Source organism: Hydractinia symbiolongicarpus, chromosome 10 (genome assembly GCF_029227915.1).
Source record: "Hydractinia symbiolongicarpus strain clone_291-10 chromosome 10, HSymV2.1, whole genome shotgun sequence".
Lineage (NCBI taxonomy): Eukaryota > Metazoa > Cnidaria > Hydrozoa > Anthoathecata > Hydractiniidae > Hydractinia > Hydractinia symbiolongicarpus.
Genome location: NC_079884.1, coordinates 11,234,609 through 11,255,683, shown reverse-complemented (window position 1 = coordinate 11,255,683; position 21,075 = coordinate 11,234,609). Strand labels below are relative to the sequence as shown.

The 21,075-nt window shown below is 32.9% G+C and overlaps 3 protein-coding genes across 3 annotated transcripts in view; 1 reads left to right on the top strand and 2 right to left on the bottom strand.

Annotated features, from left to right (window-relative positions):
* Positions 1 to 306: 306 nt before the first annotated feature.
* LOC130662614 (dual specificity protein kinase TTK-like) overlaps positions 307 to 21,075 on the top strand; it is a 31,807-nt gene continuing 11,038 nt past the window's right edge. The window contains exon 1 of the mRNA XM_057461509.1: positions 307 to 689. Coding sequence (XP_057317492.1) covers positions 667 to 689 — 23 coding nt within the window. The 5' untranslated portion in view covers positions 307 to 666. The remainder of the gene's footprint in view (positions 690 to 21,075) is intronic.
* On the bottom strand, positions 3,341 to 10,613 carry LOC130662616 (E3 ubiquitin-protein ligase CCNB1IP1-like). The gene is made up of 12 exons (XM_057461511.1): positions 10,316 to 10,613; positions 9,500 to 9,515; positions 8,899 to 8,958; positions 8,445 to 8,515; positions 7,637 to 7,711; positions 7,043 to 7,157; positions 6,536 to 6,556; positions 5,979 to 6,070; positions 5,825 to 5,847; positions 5,175 to 5,290; positions 4,512 to 4,607; positions 3,341 to 3,983 (listed from the first exon to the last, which is right to left on the bottom strand). The coding sequence occupies exons 1-12, from the start codon at positions 10,385 to 10,387 to the stop codon at positions 3,862 to 3,864; spliced, it is 879 nt and encodes a 292-aa protein (XP_057317494.1). The 5' UTR covers positions 10,388 to 10,613; the 3' UTR covers positions 3,341 to 3,861.
* On the bottom strand, positions 10,758 to 20,310 carry LOC130662615 (LIM domain-containing protein B-like). The gene is made up of 12 exons (XM_057461510.1): positions 20,194 to 20,310; positions 19,202 to 19,412; positions 18,736 to 18,830; positions 17,348 to 17,420; positions 16,714 to 16,763; positions 16,550 to 16,625; positions 15,607 to 15,686; positions 14,422 to 14,524; positions 13,924 to 14,043; positions 13,748 to 13,843; positions 13,317 to 13,532; positions 10,758 to 12,054 (listed from the first exon to the last, which is right to left on the bottom strand). Exons 2-12 carry the CDS (start codon positions 19,403 to 19,405, stop codon positions 11,962 to 11,964), a joined length of 1,206 nt encoding a protein of 401 aa, XP_057317493.1. The 5' UTR covers positions 19,406 to 19,412; positions 20,194 to 20,310; the 3' UTR covers positions 10,758 to 11,961.

Here is a 21,075-nt window from a genome sequence, read left to right as displayed (position 1 = left end):
AAAAAAATCTTCTTTCTTATATTTCTTTTCACATTTTATTTTAATAAAAAGAATGAAAGAAATATAAAATATAGGAAAATGAGAAATATTTTTGTCAAGTTTCATCAGTTCCATAAGTTCAAGCAAAATATAAATCACCTTAAGAAAAACTTACTTGACGATGATAACGTTGTCCCCAAAAAATTTCCTACAGCTAAATTACAGGATAACAATTTTATTTTTTTTTATTTACCAAGTTTTAAATTTTTCTTTCGCAGAAAGTGTTTTAGGCCGTGAAAGTGACAATTTCAAAAGTTGATATCAAAATTTACTTTAACTGATAAATTCATGACTCCTTACCCCCGTAATTGTATTTTCTTCTTTTTGAAAGTGATGAAAAATTATTTAAAAACCCTATTGGCCAACAAACTTTGTCGGTGCCCTAAAATGACAAGTATTTAAAAGCTGACGAAAAGTAGGTCTCAGAAAGATTTCAATCGATAAAGTCTAGGCTGGTGAAGTAATCCAGGAAATGTTTTTATCAAAATAAATGCTTAATTTGTTTTGAATATTTAAAAAAGACTGTATATATCTGTTCGTTGTAAAAACAAACAGAGCACTTTGACGCTAAATCATTAGAATGCGGCATATTTGTACACACTAGTCTCAGTGAAAGAGCACGGGAGAATGCAGGCTAATCCGCACATAAGGTAAGAAATCCAAGTATTTCCTTTTTTCTCTTTCGAAGATACACAGAGCTAACGGCGTAAATTTACGTTTGTTAGAAAATCTGTTCTTTAGCCAACTCGTTGTCCAAAGAAGCATATAAGGAAGACTGTTTTACATCCATTAAAGATTAATGCAAGTTTACAGATGAAAAGAATAGTCCAAAGGGTGCGACTGCTCTTCACATGTGTTTTTCACTAGAGTATATTTTCTCGTCGGAAAAATTCATATCACCACAAACTTCCTTTCGCGGTGACAGTGTTAATATTAGGTAAGGGGTGTAACAAAACGCACGGTTTACTATCTGGCTATTATATTATTGTTGACTTTTTTGTATAAAAAAAACGCTTGACCATTGTTTAGTAAAAGCTCATCGTAAATCTGTTGAGAAATTGTTATGGCGTTGTTCGGCTTTATCTGTACAGTGCTTTAAAAGGTATGTCGTTGCTTGGATGAAAGTTTAGTGGAAAACATTTGGAGAGAACCTTCTCTCATATCTGGAGAAGTAAATTCTCTAATGTTACTCGTATTCGCAGGTTGATATTTTCTGCAGAAATGTTTTGAAAGAAAATCCTTTTCTGAATAAACATTCACACAAGTACATTGTGGTGTTATGATTTTCTCTTTTGTATGAAAATGAAATTGAGTTCTTTTTCACTTTAAGATAAAATTTAAAAAAAACTCTTATTCGTAATAATTTTCTCTATGACACGTGACTCGCCTGAGCTTGTACATAGAGAACGCGTGGGTACAACGAGACGAGTGTTTTGACGTTTTAGGAGACAACGCATCTGCAAACTGGTACCAATATGTATACCTCTGGATACATAATTTTGTGGATTTGAGCAAAATCCTTGAAAAACGCGAAAATGGATACTGAGGATCAAACTACACAAAATCAGAAAAAAAAAATGTTAACCATTATTAGGGGCTGTTCATATGAGGCGAGCTGGCTAGCGTTCATATGGAAAATTTTCATCCCGCCTAGCCGAGATCTCGGTAAAAAAAAGCGAGATCTCGGCTAGATAGGCTGGCTCGGTTGTCATATGAACACATTTTTATTTTTGTATGTGCTTCTTGATAGTAGCGAGATCCCGCCCAGCCGAGCCAGCCCGGCCAATCGAGCCAGCCCGGGCGATCGAGCCAGCCCGGCTCCATACGAAGAGCCCCTAAAAAATATTTCATTTATTATGGATTTTTCGTTTGAAATTTTTTTGTCACGCCTAAAAGTCAAATGAGAACAGCAGATAGAAAAAAGGAGCAGTAACAATGAATATTCACACCAGTATATTATTTTTTCTTATAAGTGTGGGCCATAAAATCTAGCCATATTTTGATTTTTTGCGATCGTAGTAGACATATAAAATGTTCCCAACAAATGTAATTTGTGTTTTTGTTTTCGTTCTTTCATAGCAAATATTTTCATGTATAAATTTTTTTTCCTTCTTTATTTTTGGCGCATGCGTAAACTCAATAGCTTAATCATCCAATGGAAATTACTTTAAATTTTATGTTATAAAAACGTAATTCTAACTGGATTAGAAAAATAAATACGAATTTCTTTATATTTTCGCTTTCAGAAATACTTTAGAAATTGGGAATTATCCTTCGTCCAGACATATCGAATTAATGAAAATTAGTTTTCATAAGGAAAAATATATTTAAACTCTCCATCTGTTCACTGTAAACAACTTTCCATACATGCTTCGTTCCTTCCTCCTTCATTACAACTATGCAAGCGTGTTTTAATAACAGAATTTCATTTACATAGGTCTAAACACTAATCAAGCGCTTTTATGGACAAATTTTGAAACACTCACAGAGCGTAGGCATTTGTTAGAAAAAACCTGGAGTTGCACAAATAGTTATTCACTTTGTCCTTTGTATTTTTACTTTTTAAACTATCTTCTTCTACCTCTCTGAAAAAGTCAATAACTAAGTTTTCTCCGCTTCCAACATTCAATATACCACAAAAGAGGACTAACAGCTCCATTGAAGGGAGTTATTAAAAGGTGAAACGTCATAGTTAAAGCGAAAAATAACCTAAAGAAACATCAGGCAAGATTGTGCATTTTTGCCTCTTTTCGCAGCACTAATCAGGACAACTATGAAAAATTGACCGTGAAATTTATTTTAGCTATCAAGACTAAAGCAAACAAGCTGAACAATTTGTCCCTACAAGCGCCTTTCTTGTAATAAGACCTGCGCGGAATTAAACTGGGAATTACTTGAGGTGCAGATAATATTGCGGGACAAAACTTTTGCAAATAAAAAATTCGCAATACAGAAGCATAAATTTTTAGCGAATTATACACATTTAAAGATTTTATGAATAAAACCATGGACGAATTGACGGTCTTTCTTAGAGAAAAACCTACGAGACTAAGATTCAAAGGTTGAACCTTTGAAACAACGTATTCTTTTACCATCAACAAAATTATATATAATTGAAACTGCAAATCATTCTGCAAATTTATCGGTTGGATTAAGTCTTTTTTTAAGCGGGATATCACAAAGTGTCCGCAGCCATTTTGATACATAACTTCCCTTACTACAATTTTTCGACTTTTCTTAACGTTTATAAGGAGTTTGTGAATTATACTATGCGAGGGTATTAGTCTTGGAACAGTAATTGTTTCTAATTTTATTTATTGTAAAATGTTGTATTTGTTATATAAATAATTATTACATGTATTCTGGTCACAAGGTGGTTGCTAAGCACATATATAGGCGATGGGGATAAAATACAGACTAGATATACAGTAAATAGTAATCTAGCTGATATGACGTAATTTCTAGTGTCAATGATGCCATTATATTATAGTCCATTACTTCTTCTTATAGGTAAAGAATGTTTTAACTTTTTAAGATTACAATTCTTAAACACTGGGATGTGTGTATCTTGAATATAGAACTGATAGACAACTTTCTTAGTAATTTCAAGACAAAACATGATAACAGTTTGAGAAAGCACTAAAATTTCATAACAACAAGAAAGGTGAGAAAACAACAACAACAACAACAACAACAGATTAAAAGTTCGGAAAACAAACAAACAAACAAACCCAATTAACATATCCTTAAAAAGATGAACAGCAAAAATTCTGACTTTACAAATCTTTCCATCCTTTGAAATATAACACCTCCTTTAAAACATCACTTTGATCTCGGTGTATTTAACTGTAACGTAAACCGCTGACCGAAACTTTCATGTTCTTCTACGCGATTACGAGGCTGTTGAACAGGTGTAGGATAAGGCTTTAACACGAAACCGTCACCTAGGTAACAAAGGGATTTCGTTGCAAAGCAAATTTATCTCCAGATTTTCTTTTACTTTTAAAAGACTTCAAGACGTTTTTTCGAACGAGTTTTAATTGGTCAAAGACCAAATAACGACGTTTTTAAGATGTTTTTCTCCAACCTGTTTTAGTTGGTCTTGGTGGGACCAAATAAAAACCTGGTTTGAGATGTTAGAACAAGTGGCAGACAAGAAAAGACGTCTCTTATATTTACTAGGTTGATACAGAATCGCTAAGAAAATCTGTTACAAATGTTTGCGGCATTTATAACTCCAATGAACAAGCTCGAAAACTCCGACTTCCACAAAACAAATAATGTCATGAATTTTGCGTAATTAATTTTGCGACTACATAATTTAAATGTTTTGATAAAAACGAAGGGGACAAAAGCCACGGTGGAATACAAAAATGTCAACACAATGGAAATATTGCGAAGTCCCCTTAACAAATTTACTGCTAAAACTAAATTGAAAATTTCGCGAATTTTATTTAGGCAAACTACTTTACCTGCTGGTGTTGGTGAGGTGTGTCCATTAGGTTTTGATACATGAAATAACGCCTGGTGAGCTTCTTGTAACGATGCTTGAATATTTCTTGTTGATCCTAGACAATAAGGACGTTCTACCTACACCGCTTTGTTCTCTGGGAACTTATCGGTTTTAGATGGGGCGTTTTAGTTCGAATGAACTAAAACTCCTGACTAGTTTTAGTTCGAATAAAGGCTCTTATGTATTTGACAAGAAAACGACGCAGTTAGGTTTGTCACAATTAAAACATAGAAGTTCATATTTTTAAAGTGTATTCTTTTTTTGTCGCACAAAGTAAAGGAACTATGGAAAAATATCTGTGTAAGTGTAGCGAATCGAAGTACGCAAAAAATTGAACAATCAAGGAGTTCTTGACTACAGCCTAAGCAGGCTGACCATCAATCTTAATTTTCTAAACAATAGACCTATAGTTTTTCATCTAAAACTTAAGCCTGATATTCGTATAAAGCTTATTCTAAATTTCTCGGATAATAACAGAAAAGTTTTTTGTAAGGTAACCAAATTTTCGTTCGAGATAGGGAGGCTCATTACGTCATTTTTTGACAACTCTGTCAATAACCCAGAACCTGATAAACTCTTCCTTAATAAATAATCTATTTTTTGAAAATTTGGAAGACTATACCGAGGAAAGTAGAACCAATTGCCATTTGAAACTGATTTCTTTTGTAATGATTAGCAGACGGTGGTTGTTTTGTTTGATGGTTTTCTTCCTCCAGTGAAGCAGGATTTATCGATCTCCTTGAAACAAATAAAAATACATGAAGCTTCTCTATGGTGACTTCACTTAGAAATATTCTGTAACCATTTCAGAATCAACTAGGCAGAACATTTTGCGTTTTTAGCCGACGAAAGTTTATGAAATAAAACAGCCCGAAGAAGCCCTGATTTTCTTTTTACTACTTTTTCATTTCTTTATATCCTGTATTTCGCGTTTTTTTTCTTCACCAAACTGTCTTTCTGCGGACGAATTTGCCCTTTAAGTTATGCACTTAAAGGTCAAATTCATTTAAACCGTAAAGAAGTATAACTTTCAGCTCAATCGTTTTTGGGAAAACAGGAAAAATTACACAATATTAAATTACAAGGAAACGAGGAAATGTGCAGAAACCTGACTGCTATTGGATTTGTTAACGACACTTGGACGTAACACTCATATGGGGGAGCTAGCGAAAGTGCTAAACATGCATGTGATGTATAAAATATAACAGATCATTTGACAGTCACAGTAAAAGTAATTTCAGTAGTTATTGAATTGAAATTACTGCCACGTACCTTCGCAGAGTATCATACATGATCTAAACAAAACAAAAAAAAATACACAAAAACAAACAAACAAACAAAGCAAATGTAAATAATTTAAAGCAAAAAAACACGTATGAACAATCTTCTTGATATTTTAAACACTACCTCTATCATAGTTAGCTACCTGTAGTTTCTGATGTTGACGAGATTTTTCCTGATGCTGCTCGCTAAGTTCGTTGAATCGTCTTTTTGTTTCATTCAGTTCTTTTGACTTAGCTACAAGTGAAATAGAAGGAAAGGTGTACTGGTGTGTAGATAAAATGAACACAAAACTGGTGCAGTAAAAAGTATGAAGGGATACAGAAATAGTGACTTGAAAATGAATGAGGGACTGCGTATTTTTAGTTGGAATTAATTTAAGGGAAGAAAGTTTTTCGGGACAGATCTTCTGCGGATCCGAGAGTTTCGTATACCTCTTGGGAGTAAATTTTCGCGGTTTCAGATATCAACAATAAAAATCAAAAATTGATGCAATTTATCAGACAAATTTTTTGACCAAAAGTTTACGATGTGTGGTATTTTTATTTTTCAATTTTCGCGTTTTTTTCTTAAAGAGATTCTGCGGAAACAAGCGGTCGCGGTTGAGCAACATAGACGCGTTTTGCTAATACATGAATGAATGAATGAATGAATGAATGAATGAATGAATGAATGAATGAATAAATTAGCTAAATAGCATACCTGATAAGTCAACTTTAACGGCTAATTAAGAATTGTTAATGAAATATAAAACACATACAGTCAATTTTTGGTCTTGACCTTTTTGGTCATTTGGTCTTGTCCTCTCTTGACAAGATCAAATGTGATAAAACACTACAGCAAGTTACATGGTGATGCACAGAAACAAAATATAAAGTTTAAATACCCAAATAATTCTTCTTTATTTCCTAATCAAAGTTTTCAGAGCTAAAAATGGAGTGTTATTTATCTGTCTAAGATGGAGAGAGCTTACTATATCTTTTATTTTCATTCCATGCAGTGCGCAGCATGACAAAAAAGTTATACTTTTTAACACGGACTTACTTGTCGTGAAAAAGTAATTTTTATTTTTACAGAATATAGAGCGGTTAACAAAAGTCTCAGATAGTCGCCGGATCGTTTAAATAACCGTTATTTCATTAAAGGACGAAATTTCGAGGCCTGATAATAATTACAGCAAAGGCATGCAATAGCTTAAGAAAAAGATACATTTTAACTCCACTTGTAGTTTGTTTACAAGTTGTTCAAAATAATGCTCAAGTTTATCTCGGGATTCCTTATTCTTCGCTGATGCATATTCGTGGTAAAGTTTCTCTTGTTGTGCCTGAAACAAAGACAAAGAAGAAACTTCTTATCAAATATGCAAGCAAATTTATTGGTCGAAATCATAAAATTACGTCATTATACACTGCAGCTCTCACAGCTCTTTTAAAAAAGTTAGCGTGCGAAAGCGCTCTTAAGCATTACGCAATTTTAAGCATTTTAATGCGTGCGTTTTAAACCGACGTGCTAAAAGATTAAAGTGGACTACAGAAAGAGCAAATCAGTCAAATGAAAACCGTGAAAAGGGGTCCTTTACACGGAATTCTCTATTTTTTTTAATGACTAAACCTTCATCAGACCCAAACGAAACGCGAGAAAAGGTTAAGGCTGAAATATAAAGTTTAAAGGTTACCTAATCAAATTTTATCTGCGCAAAGACTTTAAGTGACAATTACCACAATCGATTAATCAACAGACAAGAAACGACTTAACAGATTTTTAAAATTAATTTTCGATATTTTGTTAGAGAAGTAATTTTACCTGATAAGTCCAGAATGCGATGGCTCTAGATGCTATTTCCATGATAATTTCGGGTTTCAAACCAGCAAGTATCATCTTAACATAACATTTGAATCAAGTGTGAAGCGTAGGTTAGGAATACTGCATATACATCGGATGAGAAAACACAAAAACAAGGCTTATGTGGACATTGAAAGTCATTTCGCAACAACAAGAAAAATACGGTAGTAGTTTAAATTAGTGATTATTCGTGTTATGAAATAAATTTCTAATGTAAATTCTAACGGTACCTGTTTTAGATTTTAAGATTACATCGTGAACTCCTGCGTACGGTTACCCTGTTATAAGTAGTTTCACGTTCGTTGAGACAGGGTGAAAACCCGGTTCAAACATAGAGAGAAAAAATTCCAGGGCCTATTCGAGCATAATTTTACATGCTTATAGACTTATTAAATCAATATTGTAACGTGTATATTAAAGCAGATATAACTCCAGGCCTAAGTGCATGTTAATTTAGACTTTTCTTTTTAAAAACATTTACTCCAATAACAAGCAATTTGTAAAAAAATAGCAATAAAATTATCATCAACTGGAGTGAAGCAGATAAATTTCGCTTCAGGGTGAAGCGTGCTTGTAACCCTAAACCAAACTGAGTTAATTGGTGACTGCCTTCCGGAGTGAAGCTTTGCTCCGGAATTTCTTACCACCGCGGCTACTTATGACTGCATTCCGGTGAAATCTTGCTCCGGGTATTCTTTCCACACGGGTTACTTAAGCAAAATGAAAACGTTCTTAATATTTCGTTTCTGTAAAATGGAGAAGAACTTACTGATTTGTATTGTTCATTGGGTTGGAGTTCATGTCGAACAATGTCATGTTTGCCATTCAGATTTGTATCGCCTATAAACCAAGAAACATCATATTTTTATCTTTTTTGCTAAAATATTAAAGTCGAATGCTAAAGTTCAACTGCTTCAGTTGACTTTTGTGTAAGTCACTGAAGTCGAACAAGACGACCGGTTTCGTAGTTATTCTAATATCTCCAAAAGAAACTGCCGAAGGATCACGTCGCGAAAATTATTCTGAGGGGAGGGGGCTACAAGCTAAAAACAATGTCGCCCACCATGCTTGACCTATGTAACCAACCATAAAATTCATCCACAGGCTTCTCTATTCTCGGTAATCTCCAACAGCGAAAATTCCTTGGACTGAGGCAGACCAACTACAACTTTTTTCGGGCATTACGTTTTGCACAAAATACAAAACAACAAAATACAACTTACAAGCTGGACAGACAAATGATTTGCTGAATTCTCTTGTGCCATCTTCATCACAAAATGTATCTGTGCTGAGTTTAAGGACTTGTACAACGAAATTATGAGAGACTGTGTGTATGATTTTTACACAAAGGCTTTTAGTGGAGATGATAAAATTTAACATTGCGTTACTTGTTTCGGATAAACTTTCTAACAATTTTTTACACTAAGTTCTACATTACAAACTTTCTTCTGGTGCCTGATAAATTTTTTAATTTTTTCACTTTGGGCATCCTCGTTATATACTTTTTAAAACCGTGTCCTAAAAGTTCATTGAGTAACTAACCAATCACGGTTAAGTAACATGTACTATTATATTGGTACCACCATTGTTAAAGTTTTGTAGTTGCACCTTTTCAATAACGAGATAGTTCATGCAGCTTCGGTATCCTGTTAAAATATAGCACTCTCTTTTCTTCACACACGCGGCCGACGGTTGTGGCGGTGTTATACACGCAAATACTGTCACACACGCTACCTAATCTATAGCTATTTCTTACCAAGCCTTTGAAAATCTCCTCCCACATCAATATAAAGATCAGAAACAAATAAATAAACGAAAAGATACGTGAACATGATGTGACCTATGATGTAGAGAAATTTCGCATTATCAAATAAGCAAAAGAATAGCTGTGTATCTTTTTCATTATTTCGTATACCTCTTATGAGACGATTTCTGTTCCTCTTTGTAACAGTTTAGTTGGATATAACTCAGACTTCAGATAAACCACTAGCGTCTCTTGTATGTCATTGTTACTTCTAGCATGAAAGTGACTCGCTAAGCGTTGTAATTTTTGCTAGTTTTACCACAATTTTCGTATTTATTTAGTTTTAGTGCTATTTTCACTGATAACGTTCAAAAAAATTTTGAATTTGGCCAAAACTAGCGAAAATAAACACACGGAAGGCGTAAGATTTTAATGTGCTCTTTAGTACGACCCACAACGTAAAACGTTCGATAAATAATTACTTTTATTATATTTATTATCACTTCTCTTACTTTAATCATGGTAAAAGGAAGATGCGTGGCTGTTACGTATCTACGCAATGCTTAATAAATTCAACTATTACTATGCAAATCTTCCACAATGTAAACGAGATCTAAAGGTGAATTCCACTGGACGAATGTCACGGTGAAATATAAGTAAGGATGGGCAAAATTGTTTAAAAACAGAGACGCAAAAAAGTAAAAAAACCCTTCGCTGGATAAGAAGTATTCAACGAGGTAGAAGGCAAATGACAGTTATATTAACCTCTATAGAATTAATTGAAGATCGCCAGTTAACATTTTAACAGGTAATTGGACAATTACTCGCTACTGAGTTCGCCTCGTGGAAATTCACCCTAACTGTCACTAAACTAATCTATACAATGTAATCCTTACCCATGCTATGTTAACCAATCTCTTTCTACACTTCTTAAAGTTGCAAACTAAATCATTATCTACCATCGCCATCTTCTACTGTTAACTATTATACGATCTAAAATAACATAATACTTTCTGACTTCGACAAGAGCAGTGAGTGTTCACTTCAGTGAGTGTTAGATACATTTCTGTATAACAAGCTAGCTAAGGAGTCACTCGTTACCACAACAAAATAGAAAAAAATAACCATTTTGATATAAGAAACTGCACAGATAAAATAAATAAATTTTCGTTGTTAACTAATTTTAGTTTTGGTAACATAGAAAGAAAAAGTTAACTCGTTTTTAACTTTATTATTTTGCACACGAAATTAATCTCGTAAAAGTCTAAGATAGGAAACTTTCTGAACTAGACCCCTTCCATCACTTACCCAGAATATGATTTTTGAACAGTATTTAAGTTTGCTTGATAGATATTCGATTTATTACCAGCACATGAAAATTTATCAAAAAATTCCACCATCATTAAAAGTTTAAGTTAAAAAACCATATATAAAATCTAAGAAATCATAGCATAACTTTAAATTATTCTTTAACTCAGAAAAAAAAATAGAAAAGCAAAATCAAGAAAGTCAACGGAAAAAGCGGAAATGTTTACGAAGTTTTATCAACACACTAAAAATTTATAATATTAGCTAGGGAGATGTGTTCTGTTACAAATTGCTGCAAACGGTACTTATCTTTTAAAAAATCTTAGACTGGCGTTACCTTTCGGATTTTTTATTGCCGCTATTTTGCTTTTTTGATCCAATTTGAACAATACTATGAAAAGTTATTATTTATATTTGCTTTCTCTGGAAACATTTTCAACTAAGTCAAGCGACACAACTAATACACGTTCAGGAGATAAATTTTCGCGAATTAATAAATTTTCGGTAATTTTCGCGAATAATTTTTTCGCGATTTTGTGATAGCTAATGTAGAAAATAAATGTTCACGAATCATGGGCAATAGGAACAATGGTGAGAAGTATGAAACGTAAAATCTTCACGTACTTGGCTACTTTCGCGAGTGAATTATTAATAGCCTGATTTTAAAAAACCGAAAAGGGCATCGGAGAAAAAAATATAAAATCATGAAAACACCAATAAAGAATCTCCAAATTCGCAAAAATTTATCTCGCAAATAATTAATCCCGGTAGGGCATTCCGATGATTGGTTTCGAAAGTTCAAAATATATCAAACACGCCGCACCTACCTCCATCAATCAGATAGATACACCATCATTTAAAATTTATTGTTCTTGGAAATAACACTATAAATCTTCTTATAAATATATCCTATATTATAATATAAATATAACAGTATAAAGAGTAACCATTTTTGGAAATGATGTAGCAAGATATAAAATATGGAAAAATAAATATACCTAAAGTACAATTTTGTAATCAAAAATTAATTATATACAATAAAAAGAAGAAATAAAGATGTTACAAATCACTAAACACAAAAAAATAATTTATAAACCAACAAAACGGTTAAATTATATATCACACATACAAATAATAACCTTAGCGTAGTATGGTCCATACTATATGAGTAACGGTTGGTAATAATCTATGCATAAATATTTATCCCATCAAAAGTGACTACAATATGAGGTGCTCATCCAGTAACCTGCTTGTAGCATTCAGCGCAATATGGCATTCCATCGTGTTCGTATATTTGAACTTGAGCAGAAGGTTTCTTTAAACAATGCTAAAATTGAAGTAATTAGCTTTGATTATTATGATGAAATGTTGGACATTTATTTTTACGAAAACTAAAGTTCTAATGACACAATTTGTGAAAAGGCTTCTATCGAAAACAACAAATATTTTTCGTCAACAACACATTCTTTTATTTTTACAGGGTTGACACTCTTTTTTAAATTTAAAAATTTGTAACATTTTATAAAATGGTATTGTCATAACAAAATATTGGGCAGATTTGAAGATACAGTTGTTAAGAAATTTACTTTTAGAGGAGTTTTGAGGGGACTTTTAAAAGATGATAACATGCTGTCTTGTGTTTCGTTATAAGCTAGCGGTAGGCTATTAGTAGGCCATTGCGATAAGTGTGTATCAAAAAAAATTTTTAATGGTGTGTTTTCAGGATAACCACAGAATAATTTTTAGCTATCTCTCTTTTGCAAATTGATTTCATTGAGGTATAAAGAAGACCGAGAGGAATTGTCAAAGCGCAAATGAAAAGAACATGATCGCATCTATTTTGCAAAGCACGGTTAAGAACCAAAGTTAGCATGGTTATGAATCAAGGTTAGCATGATTAGGAACCAAGGTTAGCATAGCTAGGAACCAAGGTTAGCATGGTTACGAACGTTAGAATGGTATGAACCAAGTTACTATGGTTAGGAACCAAAGTTGGCATGGTTATGAACCAAGGCTAGAATGGTTATGAACCAAGGTTAGCATGGTTAAAAACAAGGTTTGAATGGTTACGAGCCAAGGTTCCTACTTCAAATTCATTACATATCCGTAAACATAAAAAGTTGCGTTACGAATGTTTACACCTGTAAAGAAGTTTGTTTTGATAGAAGAATTTTAGGGGTTTCACAATGTAAATATTATATGACCACCTAGTGTGACAATATAAGAAGAATCTGAAATTCTTTGTGGCTTCGTGAAAAACGAAACTTGTAAAACATAAAACGGCGGCTGGTTTAAAAAAAATACAGGATTCTGTCATAGGATATGGACATATTATGTGACTATTTATATAAGGTTGTTTAAAATTTGACATTTGTACTAACAAAATACTTAACCCTAATTTTATGACATTTTGTGCTTTTTGTGCGCGTATTTTGCAGAGAAAAAATGTTTATGAAAGAACGTTCACTAGATCCATAATGTAATTGGAAAAAAGTTCACTAGATCCATAGTGTAATTGAAAGAAAACTCACTAGATCCATAGTGTAATTGGAAAAAGGTTCACTAGATCCATAGTGTAATGAATAATACCTTGCATGCAAAACAGTCAGTGTGCCAGTAACCACCCAAAGCATTTATATAACCAGCTGTGATTGGATTGGAGCAATTCTTACATTTTGGTGCGTTCTTTACAAGGTAACAGTTTTTACAATACGGAGAACCCTCGTGTTCAACATACGATCCACCCAAATCAGCATTGCATTCAAAACATCGAAAGTGATTCATATGCCATATGCAGTTAAGAGCCTAAAATGTAGATACAATGTTTTCTTTTTAAAAGTAAAAAAGACAAAATGAGCGAGACAAAATAGTTGAGACAAAATTAAAATTCTGCGTAAGTTATACAACAAATGCTCCATAGGCGTAAAAACCGACTCCATATATCTCCTCTTACTAAGGACACGCAAAATACAGTACATTTCTAGAATAGAATAGTTTTCACAGTCCGAATATAAACTCACCCTGAAAAACTGTTCGTTTGGCTTGATCACATCATTACAATGCGCACAGACAGAGCCAAAAAATTTCGAACGATCTTTTAGCGACGCCGGCAACACCTAAAAAAATAACTTCAAAAGTAAAAATAGAATAATGAAACAGAACATCAGAATTTCATGAAAACAAATAATTTTCTCACTTCAACCACTTTACAACCAGAACTGAACCCATCTAATTTGTAAACACCAGGTTCTGTGACATGATGGTCAATCAACTTCGTTTTATTCACCGCTTCCCAAGTATCCTTGGAAAGAAGAATCTAAAAAACACCTTTTTTAGTAAAGTCGAATATCTAGTCCTTTTTTGAACCTTCCATGCTTACTGTTCACAGTTTCAATCGAGTATAGAATGGATTCAAAAATTAAAGGAGGGTGAGGGAAGGGAGGGGGAGTTATGGGTTACATAGTTAATACTTGTTTTATTCGTGTGCAATTTTGTGAGTTACATTGACATAAGGATACTGTCATGTTACTTGTTCATTAGAAAAAATAAATAAATGTTTTTACAATTTTACTTTAAAAATTTAAAGGTAATGGAATTACTGTAGGTTATAATCTACGGCAATCTTGTATAGCCTGTAGTGAAGAAATTGTTTTAAACTATTATATTACTCCACTAAGAAATATCTCAATTTTACCTGTCCACCCTGGGCGAAATTACCAATTGATTCTGTCTTGAGAACAGTAACACCAGAATATGTCGTTTGTCCAGAACTATCTTTCTTATGAGATGCTTCACCACTGAAAATAAAGTATATAACATGTTTTAAAGATTTAAACAAGTCAAATATCTATCATAATAATGTGTCCGTCTGTCTGTAACAGGCAAAGTGGATGTGTTCATTTTCCTTTAAAGTTATCTCTTATAACCATTACGTCATCTTCCGCGTGGGTAACTAGGGGCCACCCAGTACGAAGTTGGATAAGTTCCGCAAAATTGGGTAAACTCACCCGTTTCGGAACAGACAGGTTGATGACGTCATCAAAAAAAGTTCAAACCCTAATATATATGTAACCGTTCGTCAAAAGTACATGATCTGATACATTTTCTTTATCAGCGTTTTAAGCTCTATACAATATAGAAAATGTGTATATAAATTTCTAAAAAATGTTTTTCTATGTTTTGACAGAAATTTGCTAGGGTCAGCAAATATTTTAGACCATTATATCTAATTAACCGTTCGTCAAAAGCTCATGATTCTATATATTTTCTTCATCAGTGTTACTAACTCTACACATTAGAGGCAATAGGTAAACAAGTTTCTTAAATAATTTTTTTTGCTTATCCACTGCTGATGTCAACAAAATTTCTATTGTTCCTCTGCCTAAGTGGATTTTTGTTATAAAATAATACGCTGTCTGTGACAGGCATAGTGGAAGTGTTCTTTTTTCTTTAATGTCGCAGAAAAATGCAAATGCTAATCGACAAATTAAACGGTTACGTTGACAAAATTAATTTAACGTCAATTTAGCTATTACAATGCACTTATAACTTTAAGGCCCAATAACTTGGAAACGGGTGAAAGTAACTGACATCATCTCCCGCATGGGTATCTAGGGAGCACCTGGGTCCCAAAATCCGTTTCAGAATGGACAGGTTGATAACGTCATCAAATTTTTAAACCCTTATTATTTCCTTAACCGTTCGTTAAAAGCACATGATCTTATACATTATTTTGATTAGCATTTCAGGATCTATAAATACAGCCGACAGGCAAAATTACGTACCGATATCATTAAATTTTAAGTGAAGGGTTCTTTCATTTTTTCTCTGACTAAGTAAACTTTTCAACAGGCTTAAACGGCTATAATAACACACAAACCTGTGGATTCCAATTTGAACTCTTGGTCCATAAAACAAAGGTTTCGCATCATTTTTTTGAGAATCGTCAGGACGAACAAGCTAGAATCAAAAAAGTTACGTATATGTGTAACAAACGCATAACACATTGTACAGAGGCTGCGGTGCCAAGGGTGCGGTGCCAAGGCTGCGGAAAAAGCTACAAATGCCCTACTTTGTTACTGGTGTTTTCTCACAAAACAAAACAGCTATCTTAGTGGGTGCTAGTATGGTTTTGGAAGAAAATCCTTTATTTTCTTTATTATACACGGAGGGAAATTTCATTGAAATAATTTTTTGTCAATAACTAGCAGGTTTAATTATCCAGTTTGAGTGAAGTAATAGTAATAGTGATGAATATAATCTTCTTGAAATATTAATCAAAAGAAACATTAAAATTGAATAAAAAAACTTGGACACACTGACAACAATTACATTACTCTTTTTTTTGCAACATTCATCTGTAAAAAAATTGAAAAAACATTTCAAGATTTCAGTTTATTCCTTAAACATGTCAAAAGCATTGTTATCGTTATTATTAGTTGTTTCACTAGTGTTAGTTTATCTCTAGTTCGTTGTTTTATTTTCACCCCCCCCCCCCCCCCCCCACCCCCAATTTTATTTTTACCCTCGCCACTCATTTTACAAAAAATTTCGTGATACCCCCTCGGGTCATTATTTTATGACCCCCACACTTTAAGAAATTTTCCCCAGAGTATCCACCCCCACCTGTTTATTCGATCCCTCCCCCCTACAATTAAGCACAAAAGAGTTTAGAATACTGATTTTCTTCGAATTCTCTGCTTTGAATACAAAACTTAGGATCTGTACTGCAAAAAAATTATGAGATGCATTTACCCTCCATGGTCAAAACCTGTGGAGAACTCTATCCAACCCGAATTATGTATAAAATACAAATCAAATACTTTTTTACATCCTGGTGTTTTCATGATTCCATCACTCCATTTGTTTTCGTTAAAATTAATCTGTACTTTCATTGCCCTGAAAAAAAATTAAAAAGAAACCAATTTCCCAACATTTTACCATTTTCAGTGCATTCTTAAAATATGTTTCGAAACGAAAGCCTTACAAGTTTATCAAATCCTCTGGAGCTTGAGAAGCAAGCAGAAACTTTCCTATCTAAAAACAATTTCAGGAGATCAGTATACCGTTTTCACATTAATAATACCTAAAAACCTTTACATACACTGCTGGAAGGTTAACAAATTTTAACTGCAAAATACTCAGACTTTTCCCTGATTTTTTCCAAACATTTCAGCAAAAAATTATCATTAAAATAGCAAAATTTCCTTAGGGTTTTATTTTGCAGTATGATGTGTCACAGTGTTATTTTAAACGGCAGCCTATGACTAGAGAAACATCTTTTTGACTTTTGACCCCCCTCCCCCCCCAAAAAAAAAAAAAAAATTTAAATTCACGCCACAAATCATTGACTGAACGTGGTCTCTCCACATTGTAGCTAAATATATGTTTTGTTCCTGCTAACTATATATATAATATTTCAAGATTATATGTTATTTCTTAGTTTTGCTGTGTTTCCTAGAAAATATTTCTTAGTTCTGTTTTGTTTTATTTAAATGCTTTTCATCTAATTATCCTATATTATAGCCAAAAACACATTCATGATGAAAAATTTTATTTTGCAGAAACACAACAAAATGAAATTGCAAAAAATAAAATAAAAAAAAACAAGTCTCTCGTACCTCTTCTTTCGCCTTGTAGACATTATTTGGCTGCAATTCTCTTGACACCAAATCATGGATATCTTCCAAGGCTCTATTATAAATAGAAAATGATATATGATAAATAAATTAAATATTAATAGAGGCCATGTGCCAAGTCAGCAATAAGGATCCCTCAATTAAACATTGGTGAGAGTTGAAAATTTAAAAATAGCAGCATTCTGTAAATTAAGTAAGAAGAAAACAGACCCACACCATTCTTAATCAACAATGACATCAAACAAATGCATCACATTATCATTACTGTAACATACCTTTCTACATTTATGATAAATGAACTTTTAAAAATAAATTCGGGTTTGAAGTTTCAAATATCTTGTCTTTCTATAAACCTTGCTTGCTACAAGCAAGGTTTATAGAAAGACGGATTTTTTATGTAAATAGAGTTAGTCTGCATAAGGTTAGCTAACATGTGATTCCTGTTGTGCACATTGTCTAGTAAAGGATGTTGTAGAAATTTCCCAGAAAAAAATCTTTATATAATCGCATATTATCTTTTGAATTTCTTGGATTGCAGGGAAAGAATTAAATAAATACAAAAAAATGACAAATACACGATTTTTAGGACATAAATCCGGGATTAGAACCAGGATTGAATCAAATTTTGATTTATTTATGCACAAAGGGATGAACTTTCCATCTAAAATGGTCCAAAACTGTCCCAAAACTAATAAAAAAGTGCATTTAACATTTTAACATGTGGTATGGATCGAATAAAAATTGAAAAAAAATGTAACTAAAACAAAAATGAGGCATTTTTTGTTAATTTCAAGAATGTTGGATGCTATTTATGATCAAGGAATGTGATTTTATAAATATTTAATAGTTAAAAATAAAAAAATTGAAATCTGCAGTATATATTTTATTTAAATTTTGGAAAAAAATTCTTAGTAACTCCAACCATTTGACACAAGGGAATTTGATTCTTACATTTTGTCAATTTCAAAGTGGAATGAAAGATTTAGTTTTAATGTTTAGCCAATGGGTGCCTAGGTAGTTAGGTAATTAGCATAGATAGCTCTGGTTAAAAAATTTCAGAATAAGATGGAATTTGGTCACCTATGAAAAAACATAAACAAGAAGATGTTGTTAAAATAACTGAACCATAGTTTCTGATGACTATCAGTGAAATTATTATTTTGAAGAAAAAGACAGACTTTTTTAGTTTGCAAGATATGTTTTGTCTTGAACGTCAAGACTTCCTTAGTTAATTCACATATTTTTAAATTAACTGAAGATGTCTTGACGTGCAGAACGAAACATGCCTTGCAAACTAAAAAAGTTTATTTTTTTTTAAATGTTACATTAAATATACTAGCACTTTTGATTAGCTCTTTTTCAATACATACTTCAATGCCGTGTCTTCATCAAGAGATTCCCAAAAAGAAGCAACATTCTTTATAGTGAACAGACCAAACGTAATATTACCAAGAGGAGCTTCAACCTAAAACAAAATTGTTTACAGAAAAAGTACTGGTCTACTATTGCTGGCTTGGTTGATAAGGATAAAGTGAATTCTTATGAAAGAAAAGTAAAGAAAAGTTGTGTGTGAACTGTCAGTAACCTAATAATCTTATTGGATGACATACTACATTTTACCATTTGACCACATTCTAATGCTGTTTCTTTTTTTGATTCTATGCTATACTCCTGCACATTATTCATTCAACTTTTTTTACTCTACACATCGATTACAGCACAAAACACAAAATGTATGGTACTACGCCAGTTCATGAAAGCAAGAATTTTCTAAAATTTATAATTATTTTGATATATGAATTATGAAGAATCCTTCTCAATGCTGTTTACAAATACCTTGACTACTCCAGCGGAATAAAGTTCACTTTTCTCTTTTTCTGCAGTTTGTAATTTTAATTTCTCCTCTTTTTTCTTGATCCTCGCATTTAGTTTGTCTTGGAAAGTAGAGCTTTGTTGGTGTTTCGCAGCATCCAATCGTCTTGTATTTTTCTCATGTAACTTTAACTGTTCCTCAGCTTGTTTGGCAAGTTCTGCAGACATGTTGTGTCTAAAACCAATCATTATATAAATCTTTTTTAAAGTAATTATTAAAGGAATAAATTTTAACCAAAAACATGAAGCCACAAGCTTTTCTCCCAATAAATATTTCTTATATTAAATTACATGTCACAAAATTTTGTATTAGATAAGATTTAGATAATAGGCCAGACATAACACACATTTAACTGAGTTTTAGCATCTAACTGAATAAATCCAATATTTACGTGCATATAACCATCTCCAATACATTAGTTTTTTCGTAGCACCCCGTAGATCCGCTAAATTTGAAGTTTTAAAAATATCCGCTTCATCAGGATGTATCACGTGACGTGACATCCTAATTAGGATGCAGTAAAGCCTAAATAGACTATCGCTAACAATGAACCATTGTTTATAGTCCATATCTTTTGAACCCGGGGTGCTGGAAATACCATTCTTCTTTTATAATTTTATAATATATAGTGGTCAAACTGATAATGAAAGAGCTGCAGCGGTGATTCTGCTAAAATTTACATTTTTCGAGAAATCGGGGAAAAACTTTTTCTATCTCCTAATTTAGATGTATGTCACCTAATCATTGTATGATACAGCTTATTTAGGAGATCTCCAAATTAAGCCAGCTATACAGCTTAATTAAGAGGATTTCCCTGACTGTCTTGATACTTAGGTGACATGTTGACAGTCTGCAATTTTCACCCGTGACTTCATATAAATAAAATTAATGTGTTAAGGCTAAATAGATAACTTCTAGACCTTCACAATTTATATTAGATATATTATATACGTACTATCCCTTTCGTCTTGGGCCTTCGTCTTGTTGGCGTCAGGTTTGTTTTGTTGACATTCTTCTGTCGTCCAGACTGGTCTGCCGCGATTTCTTTCTCCGGGTAATGTTGGAGACGATACGAAGAATGACTTCGTGTATTTTCGCACCGGACCCGTTTCTTTTTTCCATGGCCGCACGTACCCTAATACAAATGCAACCTTGGTTCGGGAGAGTTGCTGGGAGAATGGGTTAAAACATATAGGCGCTGAAAATTCAAATGATTGCTGGTTGTTTATTTTTGTTTATCAGTGACGTTCGTAAAATTTTGCTTTACATCATGGTGTTTTAACAGTTTTAAAAATAGCTGCATAGCAAACTGGCTTTTCTCAGACCTCTCACAAATATTTCCTGTTTTTGTTTTGTCCTATTTTTTTAAGAATCCCTACTAACCTGCATGCAATCCTCTTCACAATTTACTGCAAAATTGTTTGCACTTTACTTGCTATTAACTAGTATTTAGCACATTTCAAATATTTTTTTGTTGTAGGAATATTTTCTCGCAGTTAGCTGGATTATAGACTTCTTAGCTATAGCCATGTATTTTAGCTTTGTTTATCATTTTTTATCTTTGATATTTACCCTAACATATAAGCATAACATATAAGAGATCCACTGCATAATGGTTGCAATACTTGCCAACTTGTCTCAGATGTAGCTAGTGGTAGCTACAATGATCGCCATGTAGCTATCTTTGTCTATTTTTCTCGAAAAAACTGCAACTTTAAAATCAACATTCCGTTGATAATTATTAGGTAACTGCATGGTTTCGTTGCTACATGATAGCTGTACGGCTGCAGAACTTGGTGACTGCAAACCCTAACCCTAATCAATGTTGGATGACCTT